Below are 19888 nucleotides of genomic sequence, written 5' to 3' on the forward strand. Positions count from 1 at the left end.
ATGTGGGGTTCCTCAGGTGTCTGTTCTTGGCCCAAGTTCAATCATGAGAAAGCGTGGCCCCTCACTTCCTTTTTATGCAGATGATTCTCAAAATTAAATCTTGATTTTAAGATTTTATTCTTAGTTTTTTCCCGAGTGACAGGAGAAGGGAGCCGGAGATCGACAGACGGATTGGTGCTGCGGCCGCAGTGATGCGGATGTTGTACCGGTCCCAGGATACGCTGGAGAGATTATATCTCTTGGCTGGCCTGGGAATGCCTTGGTGTTCCCCTGGACAAGCTGGAGGAGGTGGCTGGGGAGAGGGAGGTCTGGGCTTCTCTGCTTAGGCTGCTGACCTGGCCCCAGATAAGCGGAAGAACATGGATGGATGGATGGATGGATGTTTTTAAGTGTTTGCCTGGGTTGGTGCTGCGTACCTCACTGATTGTTTGCCCCTGCATGCTCCCACTTTACCGGTGGGGTCTGGTGAACAGATGCTCCTAGCTGTCGTGAGGTTCAGAATAAAACATGGAGCCGATTGGGTCTTCACAGAAGCTGCTCCTAAATTGTGTAACAAACTGCCTCTTCACATCACATCGGGATCTCCCCAACATTAGAAACTTTTAAAGCCGCTTGAAAACCCACTTTCATACTTTGGCTTTTAAACCAGACTGCGTTTTGATTGCTTTTGATTTATATTGTTTTATTATTTCAGCCGCACTTACAGGATCAGCTGTTTTTTTTTAAAACTGTTTTGTAAAAATAAATCTGACTTGACATGAGTCCACTTTATAGAAAGTTGCCATAGACTCAAGCGCTCATTGCTGCACTGTTGCTTGTTTCCACCTTTTCTGGGATTTTTGCATTGGGTAGAAGATTTAAACACATCTGTTATGGTACAAAGAATCGGCACAGGCGCTATCCCCGCATCTAAAACTGTAGCAGTTCATTTGTTTCCATTTAGCATTTAGCACTAAAGGCCTCCTTCTCCTAACAGTTATTTATTTATTCATTTATTTTTTGGGATGTTCTACAGGAGCTAAAATGAATAACCTCTGGAATTCAATCTAAATTATAAGGAAAATTATTGGAAAACTTTTTTTCATTCAACTTCTTTTTTTTTGTCATCAACAATTTTTATTTATTTCATTTTAAACTTCAATAACAGAACTTAAGAATAACTACATAAATAAATAGTTTAAAAAACAAACAAACAAAAACAAACAACAACAAAACAAAACAAAACACAACAACAGAAACAAAACAAAACAAAAAAACCCAAAGGAAAGTTATCCTATCCGGTTGTTCAGTCTGACGTCACTAGCCGTGTCTGGGTCTAAACTCCGCTGCAGGTCCATATATCAAACGATCATATGGCATTACTGAGAGTTGAAAAACTGTCTAAAGTCTTTCATCTTTAATAAAATGATCAGCGTTCTGCTCAGGTGTAACAATTGAGTTTAACATCCAGGCATCCATGAAAACGGAATTTATGACATTTAAAGGAGTTAGAAATTAGCAGGGAGTTAGCTCGCTAGCTTCTATCTAAATACAATATAGCATGTCCTGACTGCGGGGTTTTGGAAACAAATTAAAACGTACAGCTCTGTTATCACTTCCAGCATAAATGAAGACAGAAAACTAAACAGCAGTGACGTTTGTAGGGTTACTGAAGTTGGGCTAGCTGGTATATAATGATGTGCTGCGTGACAGCTAGCGACACAGCTACGTTAGCATAATATAAACAAGCTAACTTTTTTTCCACTGATAAAAGTTACCGTGAGTGTTCTCGGTGGTCAGGAACAAATGTAATCGCATGGCAGGATGCTGTAAAAGGACCAAACTTCAGCCAGGAGAACAACTGAGATAATCCATCCACAATACGAGGTTAGTCATTCATAGGGTTGCCAACTCCCTGAAAAATAAATAAGGGACACCTCGTGGCCAGGGCCGGGCGACCCAGTTGTCTTCACCCTTCCCAGTGTGGTGAATTTTCTAGCTCTTTTTTTGTGTGTGAAATTATTTTTTTAACCATTTGACTTGAAGTTGATTTAAGTAGATGCATATTCTATTCTTTGTGATATGAACACATGTGAAACAAATGATCATTTAGCCATTTATTTTTAGCTCAAAATGACAACATTAACACAGTAAAACAGGTCTCTTTCTTAAACAGAAGCCTGTCATGCTTAACTTTTGAGAATATAAGTAAATCTTTCTTTAAAAGCACTCTGTCCTGCTTAACTTAAAATAATAGAAAACAATAGAAAGAAAAATATTCTTGTAACAGTGCACATTTAGTGCATTTAGTACAATTGGCTTCAGTTGTAGTGATGGGTCGTTCGCGAACGAAATGGCTCTTAGACCCGGCTCTTTAACGTGAACGACGCGAGCCGGGTCCTTATCGCGAGCCGTCACGTGGGTTTTTTTTTTTTCTTTCTCTCAGCCTCTCTCTCGCACTTTTTTTCCGCTTCACTCTGCACGCGAGCCTTGTGCTTTACGCTGGGCAGAGGGGGGAGGGGCGGTAGTTACACTCAGTAGCACAGGAACAGAGCCAGAGAGAGAGAAAGAGAGGCAGGGACAACAACATTAGAAAGGTATAGTAATCATCCACAACTATTTTCAGTTGCAGATGATAAAGGATTGAGAAAGTTTATTCATGCAGGTCCATATGACAGAGAATATGCATGTTCTTTTAGTTTTCATATTATAATTTATATTTAATTGTGTTGTGGTTTGCAGTGTTTTGTGTTCTTTTCACTTTAAATTTGTGAAAGGAAAAAGCTGAAAATTTAAATAGTTAAAAGTTGAAATGTGAATAGTTGATTTTTGTATTATATGATTTATTTATTACATTTTATGTGGAGTGAATAAATAAAAGTATATTTACGGTGGCCCCTAGAGACAAAGCACATACAAACTTCAAATCACGTATGAACTCTGAAGCATGTACAAACTCCAAAACACGTAAAAACACGTACAAACTCCAAAACACGTAAAAACTCCAAAACACGTACAAACTCCGAAGCACGTAAAAACTCAGAAGCACATAAAAACTCAAAACACGTACAAAAGACAACAGAAGTGCTCCAGGATGCTGGGCGCAGTGTTGAGCCTTTGTTATCTTGTGGCTACACAAGCCAGCAAGTACCAACGACCGGATTTGGTGTGTGGTAATAACAGGTAAATGAACTTTTTTTTAAATTATTTGAATATATATATGAGTGCCTGTGTATAAATACACAAACAATACACACATGCTTTCAATTGTGTAATTTAAGTGATCTAGTAGCTCGGCTTTGGAAGTTCAGTTCATGCTAGAAATGTGTTTTGGAGTTTGTACGTGTTTTGTCTCTAGGGGCCACCGCATATATTTATATATAAACATATATAAATAAAACCACTTGTTTTTATGTTAGTAATTCCTTTTGTGCATAATTTTATATTATTGTTAATAATAAATTAATTAAAGCAACAAAACAACCTGAAGAGCCGGTTCGGAGCCGAAAGAGCCGGCTCTTTTTAGTGAGCCGAACCGAAAGAGCCGGATCTCTAAAAAGAGCCGGAAATCCCATCACTATTCAGTTGAGGTATTATTTCAGCTTTTCTAATGCTAATCAGCTGCTCCTGTTTGTAAACCCGCTTGTTCCCATGATTACGCATCTTAACTCATCATCATTATTCATCTATGTATTACTTTTATGTATTAGTCATCAATTTGTTGTAATCATCTATCCTTGCAGTTGTTTATTACACAAAATAAATTATATTATCACACTTCTGGCCACATAGCGCTGATATTCACTGCACATGCCCATATTAACGTTTTCCAGCCAGGTGTTTTGCTTTTCCCATTCTTCCCTTTCTCTGAGGGGAACAAACATTGCTGCTCTAATGCTGGGCTCACACTGTGCGATTTTTGGCCCATTTTGAGCCGATTTTTGAGTGATCGGACCGATTTTGACCTTCATCGTGCGTCGTGTAGTATACGTGGGGTAACGAGAAGTGATTAACACCTCACGACCAGCTCCCGATCATCAATCGCTCGTGAGGGTGTCACCACAGGCGCTCACACTGCTCACGCGCAAACGTAAACGTTGGTGTAAAAGATGGAGCAGCACGGCTGTGCAGCGTGTGATCTGGACACAAGCGATGGAGGCACAACTTGTAGAACTTTGGAAAGCTCATCCGAGCCTTTTCGATGTGGCATCACAAAATTATCACGACCACAACAACCGTGAAAATAGTTGGATTTACACTGCTGCTCAATCACAGCTGCCTGATCAATGTTTTTCATTAGCAATTTAGCAAAGTTGATGGTAGTGGTGTGTCTGTGTGAGTGAAAGACAGAGAGAGCGAGCGACAGATTTTCTGTTATAACCTTCATGTTATGGAGGCACAGTGTGCGCACTCAGGTCGCATCAGAGCATCGGGCCGTATAGTGTGAGAGTACATCGTGACATACGAACTTCTAACCCCTGCGAGTCAATCGTGCAGTTTGAGCAGGAGCTGAATAACGTGACTGAAAAAAATCGCACAGTGTTTGCCCAGCTTTAGGTGTACTGTCATCCGAGACTTGCACCGCAGAGTCGGCGTTTGTTCCCCTGTTGGCCATGCTTCTTGTTGTGGTCATCTGTTGTCTTCCGGTATTTTCTCCGCAAGCGACCTTTCCTCGACCAATGAGATGAGCGGTAATCTGAATTGTCATACTCGAATTGTCATAAGTGTGCTGTCAGCTCATTGGTCACAAAGCAGGAGAGGGGCTGGGAATTATGTTTTCAAACAAAGTGTTAATTCCATAAACATTTATAGACTACTTTTGATTCTCACTGTATTACGGGACAAAGTGCGTCCCTTATTAGCTCAATACGGGACGTGTACTTTTGTTTCGAAATACGGGACGATTCCGTATTTTAAGGGACGGTTGGCAACCCTAGTCATTCATATACTGCTGCATGGGCTGGGCTGTAGTTACATCCTAAGGTTTTAAAAACTGAGCTTAAATAAATGATTAGCGGTAATAAAAGCCGAGGGAGATCAACAGTGATCACTGACTGTTTTAGGAGCTTTTTGAGATCAAATAGAAGAAAATACATAACATTAAACATGTTAACAACACAAAAGCCATATTAAACGCAGACTACTTTAGACCCGGAAGTAGGATTCGTCGCGTCATCACTGAACAACCGGATTCTTTCTTCGCACACCAATCCCCACACCACCACTCTATCATTACTCTTCTGTTCTTCAAGTTACAGAAAGCCAGCTTGTAAAGGGGGACCAAATACAATCATATTGATGCAATTTATCTAATAAACCATAAGTCACTTTTTCATAAGACGCCAACTTAGCCGTTGTCTTTAGCCACTCTTCATAGGGAGGGGGGTTCTTTTTCCGCCAATGTCTTAGTAGGACCCGTTTGGCCGTAGTAAGAGCCAGAATAATCCATCTTTTTGTATAACTAGAAAAATCTCCATCAGAAAGTTCTGTGGTTATACCAAGTATGGACAGTTTTGGTGAGATACCAAATCTCCTTTTTAAAACACTGAAAATTACCTCCATTATATTTTCCCACCAATCTCGAAGTGCCGAACAGCTCCATAAGATATGTAAAATCGAGGCATTTTGACCATCACATCTCCAACATTTGTCCGTAGAGGCCAGGTTCCATTTATACAATTGTTGCGGTGTTCGATGCCACCTATGGATTATCTTAAATTGAATAAATCTACTGCCTGTTTCTTTATACATAGTATTAACACTTTGAAAACATGAATCCCATTCAACTGAAGATATGTCCAATGCCATGTCCTGGGCCCAGTAGCCCTTAACTTTAAGGAGAGGGTCAGCTGACCGTTCTTGCAATAAGTGATAAATCTTAGAGGTAATGCCTTTACCCAAGGGTGATCTTGAGAGCAGGACTTCCACAGGGCTGCCCACAGGACAACTCAAGGGGGTTCCCAGCCACTTCGATAATGAACTATGTATTTGGACATATCTCCAGAATTGATTACGCTTCAACTTATATAACTCCACAATTTTATCAAAGCTTAAAAAACATTTAGTCCCACAGTCAAATAAATCTGATACATTAAGGATGCCTGCTTTACGCCACTGTAGCCAGTCAACCGATGTCCCTCCAATTAAAATTCTTTTATTCCCCCATAAGGTTGCCGAAGGTGATTTAATAAAGTCCCAGCGACCTGCCCTATGTAATTTACACCACAATGTCTTCGCGTTTGCAATTATAGGATGGGTAGTTTTATGACTGGTATCAAACAGCTCCCTCCAAGGAGAAATACCGCCATTAACTTCCGTCTCTATATGGGACCAGATGGGTTTAACTGGTGCAGTAGGTAACCAAGCTCTAAGTTGTTTCACGTTCATCACCCAATAATACCATTGGAAATTAGGCAATGAAAAACCTCCTTGTTTTACACTCGCTTGAAGTTTCCTAATACTTAAACGATGTGGTGAACTACCCCAAAGAAACTGCCGGATCAAAAAGTCTAGATCTTTGAAATACTTATCTGGAATGTGTAATGGAATATTAGATAAAATATAAAAGATCATGGGTGCAGTCATCATCTTAATACAACTAATTTTACCCCATATTGTGAGACACACTCTGGACCATCTACCAAATTCCATTTTTATTCTTTCAATCATTGGCTCCATATTTGCTTGAACCATCTTAGTGTAATCCGAGGTAATTTGTATCCCCAAATACCTCAAACTATTCACGGACCACCGAAACTCCCACTGTTTAAATAAAGTATGGGGGCAGTGTCCTGACATAGGCATTGCCTCTGATTTATCCCAGTTGACACGATACCCTGAAAGCAGCGTAAAGCTTTCTATACATTCTAATAGGGCTGGAATTGACTTCCCAGGCTGGGTCATAAGTAACAACATATCATCTGCATATAATAGAAGCTTATGTTGACTATTACCCATCGAAATTCCAAATATATTTACATTATTTCTCAGTTTTTGTGCCAGAGGCTCTATAGCAATTACAAAGAGACCGGGGCTAAGGGGACAACCCTGTCTTGTGGATCTCTGTAAAAGGAATAGGTCTGATATGAGCCCATTCGTCAATACTCGCGCTGAAGGCGAATCATATAATATCTTTATCCGCCTAATAAAATTATCACCAAAACCGAACTTTTCTAATGTCTTAAACAGATAATCCCACTCAACACAATCAAAAGCTTTTGCAGCATCCAGCGATAGGGCCACTGTTGGATATACTGAATCATATACATAATTTAGCAAATTAACCAACCGCCTAATATTATCTGGACCATAGCGGTTTGGAACAAAACCAGATTGGTCTGCATGAATTATTTTCGCCATTATTGCTTTTAATCGGCCCGCTAAGACCTTTGCCAAGATTTTTTGGTCAGAATTCAGCAAAGATATAGGGCGGTAACCACTTGGGTCTAAAGGGTCTTTCCCAGTTTTAAGAATAAATGTTATAAGTCCAGAGTGCATTGACTGAGGTAATGAGCCTACTTTGAACGCCTCATTATAAACATTGAGCAACAGGGGACTTAACATATCTTCAAATGCTCTATAGAAATCCAATGGTAACCCATCTAATCCTGGAGCTTTATTAAGTGGCATACTGTTAATTGCACGGGTAATCTCCTCCACTGTAATTGGAGCATCTATAATCTGCTGGTCAGTAGTAGAAAGCTGTGGCAGGTTTAAATCAGTAAAAAATGCTTCGGATTTCTGTTCATCTAAACTACCTTGCGTAGAATAAAGATTATTGTAAAAGGCCCTGAATCCATCATTTATATGTCTAATAGAAGTTGAAATAACCCCATCTGATTGTCGTATGCCTGGGATATGGTTCATACTGTCTTTCTGTTTAAGACGGTATGCTAATAAACGACTCGGCTTTTCTCCCATTTCCCAATATGCTTGATTAATGCGAAATAAAGCGTATTCTGCCTTTCTGTTGTACAGTACATTCAACTCATATTTAACTTTAACGATTTTATTCAACGTAACTCTGTCTTTTGTATGGGAATGTACTGCCTCAAGTGCCTTTAATTTGGCTTCTAACGTAATGATATTCTTGTTAGCTGCCTTCTTTTTAAAGGAAGCGTAAGAAATTATTCTCCCCCTTAAGTATGCCTTCATAGCATCCCACCAAGTAGCCAATGTAGTGTCCTCTCGATTATTTGTCTGTTTGTAAAATTGTATTTCATCTCTTATCAATTTAATAAAACCAGAGTCTTTAATTAAGGACACATTTAAACGCCATCTGCGGCTTGGAGGAATCTGTAAAATATTTCCAAGACATAGAAAAATTGGCGCATGGTCCGAAATTACTATATTACCAATACTTGAATCTATAGAGTTATTCACTAAGGCTTCAGAAATAAGAAAGTAGTCGATTCTAGTATAAACATTATGAGGCGGAGAGTAAAATGAATATTCCCCGCCTTCTGGATGCATTGTCCGCCAAATATCATTCAGACCCAAATCTGAGGTCATCTGCCTTATGGCAACTACAGATTTACTCTCTGTGCCTCTCCTAGGAAGTGATCTATCTAGGTCTTGATCCAGTATTTGATTAAAATCTCCTCCTACCACTATTTGTGCACCTTCTAATTCCAAAAGATACTGTGACAGGTTATGAAAAAAGGCGGGTATGTCCGCATTAGGTGCATAGATATTACATAAAATTATTGGTGTGTCCAGTAATTGTCCATAAACCAATATAAATCTACCTTCCTTATCTGGTATTACTTTTGTTTCAGTAAAGCTAACTGCTTTATGAATCAGAACCGACACTCCCCTGCTTTTACCAGTTCCAGGACTGGAAAAGACTTTACCTACCCAGGAACATTTAAGTTTTAAAGTTTCTGACTTACAGATGTGTGTTTCTTGAATAAAGGCTATATCAACTCTTGATAACTTTAAATATTCATTCATTCAACTTCTTGACCAGCAGAAACTCTTTCTTGTAGGTAAATGTATATAAAAAACTGGCATTATAATTGCTGTTCTAAGCCAATCAAGTGGAGCTTTGACTTAAAATGTGCTTTCTTAGAGGGATAGGTTAACAGTGCTCTGGTTGCTGCTTCACAGAATGTAACATTGCCAGTTACTGGATGAAGATGACTTTGAGTTTAGGTTAGTTCTTTGATACACTGTAATTCCTCCTGGATTAATGTAGTGCTGAGCTGGTTGCAGCTCAGGTCTGGCCCAATGCTTTGTGAAGCTCTAAGCAAAATTTGACACCACCAGAGCAGTGAATAAATTGTACGGTACAGTCACACAAGACCATAAGTCGTTTGCGTAAAAACCCGTATTAGTGCTGTGATCATTGTGATAGTGTGTGTGTGTTTTTTTTAAATGAAACACTTGTGGCACTAGGAATATAGCCTCGTTAAACCAATTAGCTTGTCTATGCTGCAACTCATCACAAATTACAAGCTCAATACAGAAGGAGCAAAATTAGATTTTAGAGAATGTTTGCCATGCATTAAAAATTAATGGCACCAAAATGAAAATTGATCATAGTTGCATTGTAAATTCTTTTCACACTATTCGTTGAAATGAACACATAATCCCATTGACAGGCTTCTTTCACCTCCTGCAGATAAATAAAAATTGTAATGATGTGGAAATAAGAGTTGCTGTATTAATTGGATGTTCTCCTTTATTACCGGAGTTCTTTCTGTTTTGATTAGACAATGAGAGAAGCGGTCTAAAAAGGAAAGACTGCTTTGTTAAACCCCACTACAGGGTTGTGGAGAATAACTGGATTTTCGGTCAAAGATAACATTATCTATTTTGCAGCTTCAGCACTATTAAACAATCATTTTATTCTTCTGTTTTCACTGATTTCCAAATGTTTAACACAGGAGATAGCTGCACTGCAGACTTTTGTTTCTTAACCACATTTATGTGCACTATTGTTGCCTCTTCCCTTAATTTTCTTTAATAATTCATAATATTGATCCTGATACTAGTCTGCCAGTATCAACCTTAAAGCATTACTGCTATGCTGTTGGTATGGGTAAACTTATTTTGTGTAACAGGTGTTGCCCAAGTGCTGAACAGGCTCGATGGGAAACCCTTCGATGATGCAGACCAGCGTCTTTTTGAGGTATTACAATTGCTTGTGTATTTTTTTCAGCATTAGCAATTCTCTAAACATTTTGGAAACCATGGGAGTTTCTCTGTTTTATCCTTTTAGGCATTTGTGATCTTTTGTGGACTGGGCATCAACAACACCATCATGTACGACCAGGTGAAAAAGTCTTGGGCCAAGCAGTCGGTGGCTTTGGATGTAAGAGCGCGTTTTTGTGTATCCACTTATATTTGTAAAAACACTGCTAAGCAAACTGCTTGACGTGTTTATTTGTGCTTGTGAGTCCTACTGTATTTATTTTTCTGTTTCATTCACTATAACGGCATCTTTACTTTGCGTTCCGATCAACATATGCTCAGGGGTAACACATTTAACCAGAAGTCACAGCAAACAACAGCTGCTACATGGAAAATGTAAACTCCCTTCCTACTTATTCTCTCTCAGTGGTCTTTTGTACTTGGCTTCTCTTTTTTGTCTCATATTTCCAGAAGAATGTACGCATTAAAAAAAAAGTGCTGATCTCTCTTTGTAGATAACCTTCTCACAAAGGTTTTATTGAAAATTAATGAGAGGCAGTGAAAAGCAATCCCTCATCTGCCCTGCGGTATGAAGCCATTCAGCACTATTCAGCCTTTACAGCATGTCCTTAGATTACAATAGGGAGCTTTCAGGTGCATTATGGTAGTTAGCACTGCTGTTTCCAAATAGGACAAGTAGAGAACAGAATTGAGACACTGGGTGAACTAATATGTTGATGCACTGCGTCTGGTAGCACTGAATAAACATGATCAAATAAGCAACTGCAGGCCTGTGCAAAGTATTTCTCTCGGGGAATGAGCGATGGAATCAGCGCTGACATTGCAGCTCTTGTAAGCTGTTCCAGATGTGTTACCGTCATCATCTGGATGATCCACTAAAACGTACAAACGGGCAGTATTTTCAGCTGCAGCAACAGCTGGGTGTCTTGTAGAGCCTTACTGGTAAGGGTTTGAAAAGTACACTGAGTGACACTGTGCCATCATTTTGCAGGTTCTGTCGTACCATGCCACTTGCTCCAAGACTGAAGTTGACAAATTCAAGGTAATAGATGTTCACTGTTGTTCACAGTAGAAACTTTTGTTTTTCTTTCAGGATTTGCAGATGTGGCACAATCAAGTTTTTATATTTTTATTTTAAGTATTTTGTAATATATATTTTTTTGTGTTTTTGGAAAAACACAAAAAAGGAGGCACTGGTGCAAATTGGCCACTGCACAAGAGAAGTTAGCATGCTGTGCCATATCCTACTCATTACTTGCAGCTACAAACTGAGCATTTAGTTTGGCTAAATAAACCTGATCAAAAACCTATAAGGCATTGGAAGAAAGCACCACCTTGTGGGGTATTCTTTTAATGAGGTAACTTCCATAGACTCTAAATAAAAAATGGACTAAACCCCCTAAAAGCTACTAAAATCCTGTTTTGAAGCCTCATTTTTAAAAAGATGGTAGCTGGCAACTTAGTTATTGGGGGCTAGACGTTGAAGCTGTTCACAGCACTTGAAATGGCTTTGTCGACAGTGAGCACTGATCTGTTACTCACATTCTTTTGGCTTGCATTTAACAATGGGTTGGCATTAAGGTTACAGCTGGTTCAGTTCTTCTCTTAAGGTGTCAGTTTTTCTTATTCTCTGCCCCTGTTTCTTGTGGGGTCCCTCGGGGGTCTTTGCACTTTTTTCCATTTAATAATAATATTAAGAGATATAACATTGCCTTTCATTTCTATACTGATGATTTACAGCTATATCTTCCAGTAAAATATCAGGATTCCCTATAGCATCTACTTGACTGTCTTGGAGACAAACAAGGTTGGCTGATTAACAACTGCTAAAGCTGTTAAACAGTGACAAAACTAAGATTATCATTCTTATGATCAGGAAAAAAAAATTATGTGTACCTTTATTACTTCACGTCTGGATTAATCTTCCCATACCTACGTCTGCAGATGGTGCAGAAATCAGCAGCAAGACTGCTGACTGGTAGTAAGAAATATGAGCACATCCCTCCAGTCCTGGCCTTGCTGCATAAGCTTTCTGTCAATTTTAGAATCCAGTTTAAGATTTTGCTGGTTGTTTTTAAGGCTTTTAATGGGTAGATCCCAGTTTATATCACCAATCTCATTCGTTTTCTATCAGCTCCCAGGTCTCTCAGGTCCATTGGCAAAGATCTGTCATATGACCCAAGGTCATGTCTCAAACAAAAGAGGGTGACAGAACCTTTGTAGTCACTGCTCCACAGTTCTAGAATCAGTTTCACATAAAAAAGTCCTGCATCTCTGCTTTTAAATCTAAGCTCACAAACCACCTTTACTCTGGCCTTTCCTGCCCACTAATCTCCTATTTACGGTTTCTCCCCTCTTGTCCTGTGGTTGTTGTTATTGTTATGTTGCTGCTTATTTGTTTTTAATGTAATTATGTGCAGGTGAGTGTATATAGGTATATAAACTTTGTACATCACGAACCTGACGGCTAGCATCCACAAACGATCGATCATATTGGCATCCGATTATCCAAAAAAGACCAAAGTGGGTCATTTTAAATTTGGAGTTTGTAGAGATTGGTTAACTTTTGGAGTCACTGTTTAGTGGACATTGGAGGAAACTATTGAGGCCGAAGCAAACAATCACAAAAGCAAAGACAAGAAGTAAGACAAGAGAAAAGGTCTTAAGGGAGGCTTCTTGATGTCTGTATTGGTGCAGATAATTACCATGATCTAATGTTTTGTTCTTCTAAATGCTGTCCTTAATTAATAATAATAATAAGACAATAATAAGAATCAATAATTAATTAAGACATATGAAATAAAAGGTGTATTAGGATTCTGCTGCAACCCGATTTCACAAAAGTTTGATCTAAGATAAACTTTTACTGATACATAAAATGAAAGTTTTTTCACAGAAAGTTAAGATACTCACAATGTATTTGGTTTCCTCGTAGGTGCTTTAACTAAGATATATATTTTTCTAATTAAATAACAATTTCTTATTAACTTTAATGAGAAGGGAAAAAAAATCTATGGCAAAAGAGAGAAATTATTGGCAGACTTCTGCTTCAAAAGAACTGCAGCAGCGCACAAGCATAAATAGGAGCTGAGAAGTACCCTGCGAATTTAAACTAATTGTAGCATTTGGAATGGATTACTTCAATCAATAAGCATTCATTCACAATGCATTATTGATAAAGATGAAAATATGGAAAATGACTACATTTTTAATTGGCAGGACATTTCTGAAAAATAGATATGACCTATTTTCCTGCACTTTCATGTTTAGGATTTTCCCCTGTGGCCATTATTGCATAGTAGGATCCCTGCTCTCTAGTGTGCCTGTGTGATCTTTCAGCCCCCTCATGCAGCACTGCTCTCTGCTTCTGCCTTTCCCTCCACTTTCTGCACTACATAAGTAGCCTTGTTGAGCACGCTTGCCTGGGATTCCACTGGTGTGAAAAAGGCAGTGGCAAACAAATCTGGCTGACATTTCATAACCCCGGGGCTATGAATTAAGATCTAAAGAATACCTGCTGGCCAGAAAGGCAAATGTTTGCGCAGGAAACAATGGTGGTTGTTAGAGAAGACAGATAGAGAGGAAAGAGAAACACAGCTTTACAGAAACTTTAACTCTGCTAAGATATATTTGACTGCAAAGCTCAAAATCCTTCAATTATAAATGCTGACTCAAGTCAGGAAGAGCATCTCCTGATCAGATAGACGTTGTGCTCATTAGAACCGATTAAAGATAGAAGATGTGCTTCAATATGAAAATGCTTAATTGGAATCCTATATTTTTGTTTGAATACCACAGAAAAAAAGCTGCTGCTGATTATTGTTGCCACAATTGTCAGTGAGCTCTGAAAGTAAACAACAATGAAATTCTCCAGTAGATCCCCCTCATTAATCTTAAACCCCTCCAAATGAAGCTTCGGGTCTTAATTAGCATGTTTTTATATTTCCGTATAACATCTGAAAATCGCACAACATCCTCTGACCTCTTCATCTTCATTTCTGCTCTTGTTCTTCTCCTGTATGTTTCCTCCTGCCATGGCGAAACAGGCTGCTAACATCCCCCTAGTCTGCGAGCTGGGCATCGACAACCTCTCCTTTGATGATTTCTCTCTGGATGTTGACGCCATGATAACGGCAGCTTTGAGAATGTTTATGGAACTGGGAATGGTGCAGAAATTTAAGATTGACTATGAGGTGAGGACACTGAGTTTCCCTGTCTTAATTCCTTTGCTTTAATACTTGATTGAGATTGCCCCGAACAGTTTTGGAACTGCACGAGGACCGCTGACCCATGTGCTCATCTCGCCACCTGTCTTACCCTGCAGACGCTGTGCAGATGGCTGCTGACTGTCAGAAAAAACTACAGAATGGTTCTCTATCACAACTGGAGACACGCATTCAACGTTTGCCAGTGCATGTTTGCCATGCTGACGGTAATGGTCATGCTCATTTTTGATCACTTTCTGTTCTAAACACAGTTAGATCAAGGCATTGCATTTCAACATACAGTTAGAGATAAGAATAGAAAAGCTTTGAGAAAGTTGATCTGACCAGCAGTGACGATATGAGGGCTGTTGCCATATAAACTGCTATTGATAACTGGAAAACTTAATTAAATAATTTGTTTGCTATAATGATCGTAGTGTATATCTACATATATGTTTGTATGCATCCTATGTTGCATATCCATATGTTTTCGCTATCTTAGAGTTAGTTGTTCGTTCCACTTTGCTTTTAGCTTTACTTTCCTCGTCTTCTTCTCTATGATTGACTTCAGCTTTCTCACTCTCTCCAGCTGTCTCCACTTCCCCGATTGCACTTCTGTGTACATATAATCGCTGTCTCCTTTTGTCCTTAGTTTGAGTGTTTGTTCCTCTTGTCTTACTGCTTATTCAAGCTTTTATGTTCCTGTAGTTTTATAATTTAGAATTTCCTCTTCTGGACCTTATGTTTTGGTTTTTTGTTTGAATATAAACAGTCATTAAACAGCTCACTTTCAGTTAATGCAGTCTGCCTCTGCACATCTGCATTTGGGTCCTCCTCTAATCCTTCACTGTCAGTAGCACAGCTGACCATGACAATAAATTTAGAAGACAAAAAACCCCATTTTTACAGATGTCATTTTTTAAAAATTTCCTATAAATAGTCTTTATTTGACAATCCACCTGCAAATATGATGTTACATTCTACATTTGCGTTTTTTTTTCACCTATGATGTTCAACATACATCACCTGTAGGGGAGACCGGGGATAGTAGTAACATTTTTCACATTTCTGTCTGTAAATTGGAGCTCTTTTAAGGTAGTGGATTCAAAATGTAATGCAAAGTATTTACATGTCTCTGCTATTAAATAGTGCAGCTATTTTCTCTGCAGCACAATTACCCATTGCATGGTATGGCCTCAAACACGAAGAGTGAAATGTTACAATTAACCCCATAGTCTGGGTTAGTTGTAACATATCCTGGGGTGAAATGTAACACAATGAAATAAGGGTACTAACAAAATATTAACATGTAATCTTTGTTTATTCAACACATGAATGCACTTAGAGCCATTAATGTAGCTGTGTGTGTGTGTGTGACAGAATGCAGAAATCTAGCTTTTGAACATATTCCAACCCCCCAAAAAAGACAAATTATGGAATTTTCTGCAACTGAATATTTCATTCATTTTGGTTGGTCTTCCTTGAGTTTGGCCTCATTGGCTCAGTGGGCATTATAACCTACAACTCTTGCACCAATTTTGAACATAACAATGGAGCTGAAAAAATGTAGTTGTTCACCAGCATCGCAATTCCATTACTTTTTATCATGGCTTACCTTGGTGTGGTTTGCAAAGTGCCTCAGAAAGATGAGGAAATCTGTTTCTTGCACCCATCCTGATTTATTTCACTACCAGTACTTCCTGCTGGTCCATCTCTGACACAGTGGTCTGCATAATGTATGTGTGGGAACACAAACAGTGGAGGAATTGTGTTGCCAATGGCATTAACCGCATATACAAATGCGACCAGTGAACCTCTCTCTGCTGATGTCGTTGCCCCAACTTGTTTAATATAAGTTAAAGTAATAGTGTGGTAAGTTGTAACATCTGCATTATTGTTACAACTGACCCAGACTGTTGCTGTTACAACTAACCCAGACTCCTATAGCCATGAACTAGCTAACATTACAGCCAACGGCTAAAACATTAGCACTAAAGACCCACACAGAATATATCCCCATAGACATACAAATAACATAATTTAAGTTTGATGAGTTTAACTGCAAAGCAGATAATGCTATTACAAATTGAAATAAAGTAGAAAAACTTACTTTTTGGCATACAAATTACTTTTTTTCATGTTAAATTGTCTGTGTTTGACGAAATGTGCTGATTTTTCACATGTGATAGCAGAACTGAGTTGGGCATGCACAGGATGAGTCACATCATTTGAAACTTAGCCCTGATTGGAGAAATTGGAAGTGTTACAACTGACCCACGTTACAACTATCCCCGGTCTCCCCTACGCAACGTACCAAAGTTTGTATCCGTGATGGAATTTTATTTGGGCCACGAAAAAATACAGAATGAAGAATTTCAAAAAGCGCTGCAGCAAAAACCACGCTGCTTTTTACTACATTTAATATTATTAACACCAGCAAAAACCAGCACAGATATGATAATGGCTGACACTCCAAAGTGGTAGGTAGTGATATTGTACCTTAATGATTTTGACAACCACCAATATGCAAAAAAGAGAGGACAGTCACTGCTCAGGTAGTGCCACAGTGTGTAGCTAGCTAGTACCAAGCAAAATCATGTTGGAGGAGTGTGAGAATTCTTTGGTTTCTGTGGTGTTAGCATAGTATAGCATAGACTCTACGTGGGAAGCTGAAAAAATTGTACTATCCTGTTTTCTTGGTGTCAAAATTGACTTATCTCAAGACAAGACTGTGAGTGCTAACTTATCAGCTAATGCCAGTTTGGTTTGTTTTGCTGATTAGTGCTAAAGGGGAAAGCGATTTTGCCACTTGTCACTTTGGTGCTGATGGTTGACTGCTAGTGGACATTTGAGTTGCTCTGGTTGCCTAGGTAACCTGCTACCACCCTTTTGTACCCTTTCTTTGTTGTCACATGATTCAGTCCCACAGCTTAAAGTTTAAGTCTGATTGCGTCCACTTCGTTGGACCAAATTGAGTTTTTTTTGTTGTTGTTTTTTGTACCATTTTTCTTATCCTTCTTTTTGGTGGATAAGTTTTGACAGTTTGTCTGTAAACCGAGCTTCCCAGTAGGCACAATAAAAGGATTGAATTGAACCAGTGGTTATTTCATCTGATGTCACGTGAAGTCGCTGTCATTTTCAATGAACTTCACTTCCCAAATCTGGTGCACAAATGTCTTGCACAATCAGTGAATAGAGTTAACCATATAGCAAGCTACTTTATTTTCCCCATTATCTTCTTGGAAATGCTGCAAAAGGTACCAACACCATAAATTCTAGGTCTAGAAGCACACTAAAAAGCCTCAAAGCAGGCTACAGGTGCTGGTGTTGGCAAAGAAACCCAGTAATTCACAACTTTAAACTTTAATGCAAATAAAATTGGTGAAAAAAAAATCCCTCTCTGCAGTTTACATTAGTGAAGAAATTAAAGATTTTTCAGACCAAGCTGTGAACATGTCTGCAGCAAAGTTGGACAGTTTTTTATCACCACCATAATCATGGCGACCAGAGGCCATAGAAAGTCAGTGGCATTTAGTGCCTTTAGCCAACCATGGATGAAAAATCACTGGCGATGTGAAAGGGGTGGATTCTGAGTTAAACTTTTTTAAACTTTGAGGAAAACGATCCAAAGGACTACCAATAGGAGCGCAGGATACCGGTGATTGACATATGATAGGATAGTAAGTATATTTAAATGACGGACCTGGATGTTGCTGGATGTACAGAAAATCAAGTTAACGTAGCATATAAATGAGAGACATTAAAAGATAAGGTTGCAATAGCTTTGCTGCACACTGGCATGAATATGAATGGAAATAACTAGCCAGCTTGCAACTAGGCAGCTGATGAATGACCCTATGATCAATGTTAAGATTGTTAAAATCGTATTATTTTATGTAATACTACATTTCAGTTTGATCTACGTTGAACTCACAGAGATTTAAATGATGACTCACTATATTATTAACTGTACAAACAGCCAGTTCTGTGTTTGCTTGAATTGAGACCCCAAGAGAATTACTTCTGCTTTTCCAGCAGGCCTTTTAATTTATCAGGTCCTTGGGGTAACGCACACTCTCACACAATTACACATGCATACAGACATGCACACAAACTCGTATAAAACACCACAGTGTAGTTCACTTAATCAAGTGCAGCATTAATGTGTGGCATCCCATCTGAATTGATTATTGGCAGAGGGGAAAGAAATAGCAGTGTGTAAGCTCCTGTGGACCCCTCAGCTCTTCTCCCATGTGCTTTAATGAACAGGCTGAGGGCCTTGCTATCTTTGCCGCTATCCCGACAATGACCTATAGTGACTCACTCAGCACATGGCCTCCAGAATCCATTCATCCAAGCCATAAATCTCACTGTTTGGCTGTGTTACTGCAGTCCCCTCATTTTTAGAGGGATATAGTTTTGGATGATGCTGCTGTTTTAGTGGGGTTTTTTTTTCATTTTATTCAATGTACTGCTTACAGCTTCATAAAATTATAGAGTAATAGATGCAGCTCTGGAGCACATGGAATGTGTGTGTGTGTGTCTCTGTGTGTGTGTGTGATTTCTTATTTGCCTCCTGTTCTCTGTGCCAATCAGACAGCAGGTTTCCAGGAGACTCTGACAGACGTGGAGATCTTAGCCCTTATTGTCGGATGTGTGTGCCATGACTTGGACCACAGGGGCACCAACAACGCTTTTCAAGCAAAGTAAGGAAACACACACACACACATACGAACATACTGCAATCTACACACTGCTGTTCCCATCTGCAGCAGTCTGCAGTAGTGCAGCTCAGATCAGCAAGAGTCAAGTCGGAAGTTGTTTAAGGCTTATATAAGAGTCTCCTTAACGAAGAAACTGTAAACATTGCTGACTCTGGGTGCATTAAAAAAAGCTAATAAATTACTGAATATAAATATTTTCTGCTTCCATCAAGATTGTTATAGTGCAAGCTGATTTTCAAAAATGTTGGAACATGATCGAAAATATATCAGAAAATGATATGAGAAATGTTGTTCTGGCAACATGTTTATATAAAGAATGGGCATTTATCACAGCGCTGTTGCAGTTTTTATTTCAATAACACGGTAAATGTACAGCAGCTGAGGAGATTGCTTCGAAAGTTAGATTTCTTTCGCTATTCTTGTTTCATGTAGGATTTCAGCTGCTCAACAGTTTAAGGGTTCCTTTATTGTATTTTGACTTTCAGAATGCACCCAGTGTTTTCAAGCTGGGCACAGTAGTGTTGGTTTTAGCAGCCCAACACCTGTTCAGCTGCTTGATAATGCAAATGTCATCACTTGGCAGCAACCCAGTACATTTAGACAATGTAGACAAGGAAATCTGCTCAAGGTCAAAGTGAGCATCAGAATGGGAAAGAAAAGTGATATAATGATCTGAAAAAGAGAAACTCTTAAGTGAGCAGTTGGGTTAAAATGTCTTGTTGATGAGGAGGCTGGCCAGACAACACGACAATGTGGATTCAACCTGCCTTGCAGCAGTTCAAACTCCTGGTGGTGTACTGCTTCCTTAATTATATTTTTTGGACT

The 19888-nt window shown here is 39.0% G+C and overlaps 1 protein-coding gene across 1 annotated transcript in view; it reads left to right on the forward strand.

Annotated features, from left to right (window-relative positions):
• pde11a (phosphodiesterase 11a) overlaps positions 1-19888 on the forward strand; it is a 55469-nt gene that overhangs the window by 20821 nt on the left and 14760 nt on the right. The window contains exons 8-13 of the mRNA XM_085385134.1: positions 10044-10111; positions 10202-10294; positions 11126-11176; positions 14181-14327; positions 14459-14566; positions 18936-19045. Coding sequence (XP_085241260.1) covers positions 10044-10111; positions 10202-10294; positions 11126-11176; positions 14181-14327; positions 14459-14566; positions 18936-19045 — 577 coding nt within the window. The remainder of the gene's footprint in view (positions 1-10043; positions 10112-10201; positions 10295-11125; positions 11177-14180; positions 14328-14458; positions 14567-18935; positions 19046-19888) is intronic.

Source organism: Rhamphochromis longiceps, linkage group LG16 (genome assembly GCF_057381845.1).
Source record: "Rhamphochromis longiceps isolate RC_006_pf linkage group LG16, R_longiceps_female_GT1.1, whole genome shotgun sequence".
NCBI lineage: Eukaryota > Metazoa > Chordata > Actinopteri > Cichliformes > Cichlidae > Rhamphochromis > Rhamphochromis longiceps.